The following is a 7,844-nucleotide window of genomic DNA, read 5'->3' as shown; positions in this document are numbered from 1 at the left end:
AACCAAACCACCACCGCGCAAACGGAAGCCATCTTCCCCGACTCCGCCAGCTACGCTCTGCGATGTATCCTCCCGTGCGAGTGGTGATGCCGTGCGTCGTCCTTAATCAGCTGTGCTTTCGCAATGTGAGTGTGTGATACCTGCGATTCGGGGATACTCCGCAGCATGGGCAAAGAGCAGGAACTCCTCGAAGCCTCTCGCAATGGAAACCTGGCCGTGGTGGAGCGGATTCTCAGTCAAAGAGCCAAAAAGACGGGACCACTGGCGAGGTGAGAGAACCGTCGCGATGTGGAGGAGGAGAAAAAAAAAGTATGAGGGATCTCGCTTTCTCGAACCCCTCTTCTTTTTTATTTTGTATGAAACTGTATGGAACCGTGCGCGAATTTGTTTCACGGATACCTTTCTCCGCGCGCGCGAATACCGCCAGTTCGCCCGTTTTCGATGGGCACCTGTGGCCGCGAAAAGAAATCGCGTGCATCGTCCCTGCTTCCTACTCGTTGCGATGTGGGCAGGAGCTAAGCGGGGGGCGGCCTTCCCACTGATCACTGGACCGTGCCGCACCGCTGTTTCGCGCACGCAAAAGAAGCCGGTCGTCTCGGCAGTATTCGAGCGACACAAGGCGATCCTCGAATCGTAGCTGAATCGCCTTAAAAAAGCGGTCGCTGATCGGAACACTCGCCGTGCAGCACGGAAGCTGTGCCGCCGCGGCATCGCATCCCGTTGCAATCGGGCGCAGTTTTCCATTGGATCGATGCCTGAAGCGAGCCAGGGGAAGGTCAATGCCTCGGTTCATGCGGGAACCCAGCGTGTGCGCCAGCCTCGCTTTCGGTTCGTTTCTCACCCTTGTTTAGAAGAGTCTGTCTTGGCGGGGCTAGGAATCGCCACAACCCGGCGACTGTCCGCTGGTTTCGCTATGTCCGCGCGCGCTTCGCCGGGCGATGTCTGCGGGGAGGGGGGGGGGGGGGGTCCCTGTTTCGCGCACGGCGGTATTATGTTGTGATGTTGTGCTCGCTAACCAAAAAAAAAAAAAGTGAGTAAAAACAAATGTTCGCACGGGAGGAGTTCAGTTTTATTACAGGCCTTATTCCTCGCAACTTCCCCGTCATGCAGCACGACGCTTTGCTTTTAGCGGCATTCTTGCGTAAAGTGGAGGAAATGTTCCCGTTTGCAGTTACCGAGGTCTCGTGGAAATAAACCGCCTTCCCGATCTTCCTGTCTCTGGAAAATCGGAAGCGTGTCGGTTCGGTTGCAAAAATTTTTTGAGGTAATTAAAAATTAGCCGCTCGACACTCCAGAAGTACTGTGCTGGTGAATGCGCATTGCTCTAAGTCATACATACACGCAAGCCGCATGGATTGCTTGTATGTATGTATGTATGTATGTATGTATGTATGTATGTATGTATGTATGTATGTATGTATGTATGTATGTATGTATGTATGTATGTATGTATGTTGCCCCTTTACATTTCGCTTGAAGGGCCGGCCCCCCAGACTGGTGCGATGAAGTCCTGGTGCAATTATCATTGTGTCGTAGGAAGGCATTTTTATGATATGAAGGACAAAAAGGAGAGTTTGCTAGCGGAACATTGCGAAATCCATTGTGACGGGCGTCTGCGGCGCGTCATTCGATTTGACGAAGACGTATAATCACAGGTTCTCTTCAGTTGACTCATGCGTCCATGCACGACTGCCGTTGAAATGTTTCGCGCGTTTTTTTTTTTTGTTTTTTTTTCAACTTTCTCTCCTATGCATTGTGTTGTTTGTCGAATCTCTATGGAAGCAATCCAGCACATCCTGTTTTTGAGAACTGTGCGTCGGCATTCGCAACTAGGTTGGCTGAGTGCCTGCACTTCTTTTAGACGAGTATAAGGTTTACAGTCGAGGTGGAATTTGCATCGCGCGTATACGCAAAATGTGAGCTTTTTTTAGCGTCTGTTCTGCAGAAAATGAAAAGAGAGGTATTGTTTCTAATTTTTCATGCAACGTAGTGCGTGTAATTTTGTGGACCTTACACTTGGGGGCCCTGTGCAGTTGCGCTGGTGTTTGTTCCCGCACCGGTATGCTGACGAATGCGTTGTGCTTTGGAACGGGGAAGTCACGTTCTAATGGCGGCCTGTGTATTTGTGCTACTCGGTGTTGCTGGCAGCGGCTTTCTTCCTCAAATAAACACTGTGACGTGCGTTGTAGAGACCTGTTTATTTCATGTTTGGCCACGGAAGCGGTGTGCATCTCTTTACACAGCGACAAAAATAACAAGAAGTGGAAGTCAAAGTTCGGGAGAAGGAAATGTACAGGCAAATCTGGCTTGTCGCCCGATTCGTTAGTTATGCGGATTTCTTATCTGCTTATTTTGCATGTTCCTTTTTTCATATTTTTCAATGGCTGTAAATGGCCACATTAACGATCGTTTGAAACTGGCATGAAATTTCTCCTGCCATCGGAATAACCAGCGGACATTCTTTGTACAGTAACGCTCGTTTTTACGATAGATTTTTGACGCACACCCGTCTCCGAACCTTGATTTGTCAACCGTAAGCAGTGACGTCCTGACCTACCGTATTTACTCGCACATTATAACCACTGGCCGGAACACGAAGAACTCCCGAGGCCAAGCAATATTAAGAACTCATAAGCGAGGTTGTGTGGTAAAGCCAGCTTTCAGTCAATGACTTTGTACAAAATTGAGGTTATCGATAAAGTTGATTCATAAACTTTATTTGAGTTAAAAAACAAAGGAAGCAAACACTTCGAGTAAAATATCGCCGCCTTATATCCTATATATTGTTGGGCTTTAGCGCCCTATTTATATTCGTACAGATTTGTCAACCAGCGAAGCTGAAACGTGTGGCCCTGTTGTTTATCTGTGGGCTATAATCCCGGTGGTTTGTTAAAGTGTTTCTTGCTTATCGGTTAACTGCGTCTGTTCAAAAACATTGACTGATGTTTGCCGCCTGTGTGTTCCCTTCCTCATTTTTAGGGTACCAGTGGCGATAAGCATGGCTTGTCCTTTCCCCCGTGTAGGGTAGCGAACCGGGTTAAACCTAGCCGGTTAACCTTCCTTCCTTTCCTTTACACTTTTTTTTCTCTCTTTCCCCGTGTCTGTGGCACATGCGCGCTCCGCCATAGAAGTTTTCGCGTGCTTAACACAGACGAATTTCACTTCCGACTGTAAAATCATGGAACATGTCATCTACATGCATATCGTAGACTTTCTTGATTCAAACAGCTTTTTCCATCCAGCACAACATGGGTTCCGCAGAAGTTTCTCTTGTGAAACGCAACTGGCCTTATTTGTTCATGATTTGCATACTAACCTGGACTGTAACTTACAAACCAATGCCGTATTCTTAGATTTTTCCAAAGCGTTCGACAAAGTACCCCATTCTCGACTGTTACTAAAACTTTCCCAGTTAAATCTTCACCCGAACATACAAAATTTGATCAAAAAATCTCTTTCAAACCGCTCCCAGTCTGTTAATATCAACAATCGTACCTCTAATCCTGTTCCAGTAACGTCTGGAGTACCCCAGGGTTCGGTTCTCAGTCCCCTTTTATTCCTTATATACATAAATGACTTGCCTTCAAACCTAACCTGTGAAACCCGCCTGTTTGCTGATGACTGCGTTATATATGACACTGTTACTGACACTTCAAAATAGTCATCCTTACAAGCCAACCTATATTGCCTCCAGGAATGGTGTAAGCGCCTAGCCATGTGCAGCTTGGCTGTAAGAGCTCTTCCTTTTGTACACTGTGGTGTTTTTCGTGCTGGCCCTGGTAGCCGCAGGTATGCAGATTTTGCTTCTCTCTTTTTTTGTTTTCTTTCCTTTCCTGCGACCGCTCTTGACAGCAGGCAACGCCTCGTTGAACGCGCGATGAGGCCGCGCTTGAGCGAACGTAGACGCCAACTTCGCGCATTTCGCAAACGCCTCCGCGTGCGTATGCTGACATCGTTAAAACTCGTAGTAAACTGCGGCGGTTTGAAAAATAACAGACAACCTGGCAACTCGTTCAGTGCGCCATGCTCGTCACTTCAGTCTAAGGCCCGTATTCACAAACCGAGCTTATCCTTATCTCGTGCTTTACTTGTCGGTTTTCTGCCTTTACTTCGTTTAATAAACAGCGTAGGCCGGTATTTGCAAAGCAGTCTTGTTGTTATCTTTTACCTTGCTGTCGTTTTTGTGCCCTTGTAACACACGCAGAGTGTACAGAAAGCTAAGGGAAATATTAGATAAAGTTAGATTGGCGTGTGGATAGCGAAACGTTCACTCAGTCGAGGTGTTTTAACATCTCAGAGATGGTTTAGGGCAACGTTATACTAGATTAGCTAATGTTGTTACTCGAGGGCGCAGGTTCGATTCCCGGTTTCGCTGCATTGTTTCGAAGGGGGACAAAATGCAAAACTCAATCCGCTGTGTCACACCGCACGGCGCTGAATATCGTATCAAATTCGTGTGGACGAAAAGTGTTGTTTAATTTTCAAAATAAACCTTCACGTGTTAGTTTGTCATACTCGCAATCAATAGGTTTTATTTTGGGTCTTGCGCACTTTCGTCTTTTTTTTTTTCGGCGTAAAAAAAGAACAAAAAAAAAAGACACTAGCCTGCGTGTTCTGTTTTCAGATGCAGTGTAAATCGTTAACGTAACAGCAGATGCTACTACAGAGTTTTGTCTGGACATGAGCTAACATTTAGCTTTGACGTTACGATGTCTTGATTCTTGAAGTTCATCGTGCATTTTAGCGCTACAGCTTCTGACCCGTAGGCACATTCCATGCAATTACTTGCTCACAAGCTACATAAAACTACATACGTCGTTTTCTCGTGTGCACGTCAAGAGGCGACGTGAAAAGCAGTAAACAAACGACGCGTTTTCGAACTAAGAATTGTCCTTTTCTTGTTATTTTTGAATGACAGCGTAGCTGTAGGGCTTTGCCACCTACGATGACTGTTAATTATTGTAAAAGCGTAACCGTTAGTATAAACAGAGACGTGAATAGAAGCGAAGAGCTGATAATAGTCTCCTGAAGGTACACGAAGTGACTTTGACTTTGAAAAGAGGAAAAATGAGGAAATAAGCGCTGTTCCGTTACTGTTTCTCTCGATGAGGGCACCTCCACGGTTCAGCGCAGGGAATGGGGGAATTGGAATTAAAGAGACAGAAGAAAGGGGGTAAAAGAAGGGTAGTGAAATGCATTTGATCGCTCGTCTCGCGCACGTGCGTAAGAAGCCCTGAAGGCACACGACACGTATACCTATACCCACTGCAAGCATTAGTGAAGGACACTGAAGGAAAAATATTAATACATGTCATGGCACATCACACTAGATGCAGAGTATGAGGCTTTGATCAGTGGTCAGAACCGCTGCCCCCTTTCTTTCTTTCTTTCTTTCTTTCTTTCTTTCTTTCTTTCTTTCTTTCTTTCTTTCTTTCTTTCTTTCTTTCTTTCTTTCTTTCTTTCTTTCTTTCTTTCTTTCGACTGAGATTGAATTTCATGGTTGATTTTGAATATTGAATATTCTTTTGGATTGTCTGTACGTTTATTTTCAAACTTACTGTTGAGTGAAAGAAAGTTTTAACGTCATGGTGTTTTTTTTTTTACAGAGATGAATTCTCCGCCAAATGAGAACTGACAGAAACAAAAAAAAGTGTGATTTCTTGGCGAGGAGTAGCAGCCAAGACGTAAATAGATCAGAAATAGTAAGAGGCCGGTGTGTACGCAATAGATACCCGTTGCGATATTTCTTTCCTTTTCTTGCTATTTTCAGTTTATTTGTTTTATTGTTCCAGCCAGGACACGTAAAGGTGCCCACCCGATACAAAGGCAAATACCACAATCATCTTCATCATCGTAATTATCGTAGTCTGCGCTTTATAAGTTCCAGAAGCATCGATATCAGAAGGGCTTCTCGCTTCCTCCTTGGACTGCACACCTTAGGAGCCCTAATTAGGGCAGTAATTTGTTCTGAAGTGTTGTTTAACGCTAGAATAAACCTTCCGCAATCATTTTTTTAATTTGTGTATTTAACTCTCGACGCATAGTTAGTCTAGTTTTGGCATAGTTAGCTCCGCCCCCTTCCCCCCACAAGAACGCACTTCGGCCTCCAGGACCAACGGGGAACATTCGCCTCTGCTCGTATACCTGAAGCTCACAGCCCGTGAAGCCGTGCGTACAAGCGTGACCGTGGCGTGACCGCTTCGCCGCTGACGTATTCGGCCGTGCGCGCCACTGGCTGCAACGAACGCGAATGAGGAAGCTCTGCGCAAGCATCGAAGGTTGCCTCCCGAGGAAAGCTGAAACGCAGGCAACGGGTATTTCTCCCAGTCGCGCAGGAAAAAAATAACTTGAAGTTGGTGTACAAAGAACGTTTCACCTCTGATATTATAATGCGCTGACGGTCTTATTCGCAAAAGTAGACAAGAAGGGTTGGTTCATTCTTTGGTGATTGTCGCTAATTAAATGAATGACCGAGGGCAAGGTCGCTATAGACGAAACGTCCCATCCGGCGTCATTGTGAAGACTAGCTGATTCAATGCTGAATCGCCGAGGGATCCTCAATTATGCGGTGTGTAGGTACTCGCGCATGAAACAGGATATAGTCTGCAGTAAGCCGCGTCTGTGCGGCTTTTTTTTCACCATAAAAAACAAGAAAGAGAGAGAGAGAGAAAGAAAGAAAAAGAACAAAGGAACAAAGGTCAGTCAGTATACAGCAGAGCTCAAAAACGCTGTTTTTATCCCACCACTAGAAACGAACAAAAACAACAACAACAACAACAACAACAACAACAACAACAACAATAATAATAATAATAATAATAATAATAATAATAATAATAATAATAATAATAGGGTCACTCCATGCCAACAGTGCCAACCTTGACGCTCGACCATCTGCGATTTGCCGAAGAAAAATTCTGAACCATCTACCTAAAGCCAAAAGTGTTCCGCCAATACAGTTTTTGCCAAAAAAAAAATAATAAAAATTCTATTGCACACCTCAAACCTCATGTGAATTTTTTTTCGGAAACTTCGAAACCATGGCTTGTAAAACACGTCGTCGAAAAAACCGTTCTTCCTAAATTATGTTAAGACAAATTTTCGCCTTTAGAAGAATGGTAGGCTTTTTTACTTAAAATAAGCTTTACAAACTTATGCGCTTTCGTTGGTTTTTATGTAGCTTCGAATAGGGGGAATATACCTCATATTGGCGATTTTTTTTTATAAATGTACAAGATTCAGCAAAATGCTATAGTTGACATTAGCATATTGCCCAAATGTTTTACTGTGGGCGAAAATTAATTTCAGGTGTATATAGTGCAAAATAATGTGTACAAGTGGCAACGAAATTGGGAGAATGTTCATTTTTGCGCATGTTAGGTCGTAAAATCAACATTAATATGGTCCTAGTAAAACATGTTCAGTAGCAGATTTATTGGACACTTTCATCGCCTACTCGCTCAGACAGATTTATCAAATTAATTTTTGGTTCAAGCAAAAAAAAAAAAGAAACGCCAGGTCTGCGTAGAAGCCGCAGCACAGTCACAGCGAAAGCTAGAAGAGTGGCCTTTCAGAGCCTCTTCTAAACACTCATTGGCTAACTGCTGCAAGCATACTTGCTTCATAGCCACTTACGGCATTAATAATAAAAAAAATTGGTAGTAGGCCGGCATTCGGTATTCTCGTCATTCTTCTGAGAAGCGTGGTATCCGCTAAACATTTGCAAGGAATATCGTGCCAATTGTTCACGCAGTGGCTGACGACGATGAGTAATTACGGCTGAATTGGGTTTCCGCCGCAGTTAATAGGGGAACAGGAACTAGCTTTTGTAATGGGTTGGAGCA

General features: G+C 44.5%; 1 protein-coding gene across 2 annotated transcripts in view; it reads left to right on the top strand.

The window, feature by feature from the left end:
- The first annotated feature begins 49 nt into the window (after window positions 1-49).
- Window positions 50-7,844, top strand: part of LOC119170549 (uncharacterized) — a 118,588-nt gene continuing 110,793 nt past the window's right edge. The window contains exon 1 of one of the 2 annotated variants that reach the window (XM_075887144.1): window positions 50-269. In XM_075887144.1, the coding sequence (XP_075743259.1) occupies window positions 166-269 (104 nt within the window). In that variant the 5' untranslated portion in view covers window positions 50-165. The remainder of the gene's footprint in view (window positions 270-7,844) is intronic. The other variant, XM_075887145.1, reaches the window with a different exon arrangement.

The sequence above is a fragment of the Rhipicephalus microplus genome, chromosome 2 (assembly GCF_043290135.1).
Source record: "Rhipicephalus microplus isolate Deutch F79 chromosome 2, USDA_Rmic, whole genome shotgun sequence".
NCBI lineage: Eukaryota > Metazoa > Arthropoda > Arachnida > Ixodida > Ixodidae > Rhipicephalus > Rhipicephalus microplus.
This window is presented reverse-complemented; position numbering and strand designations above follow the sequence as displayed.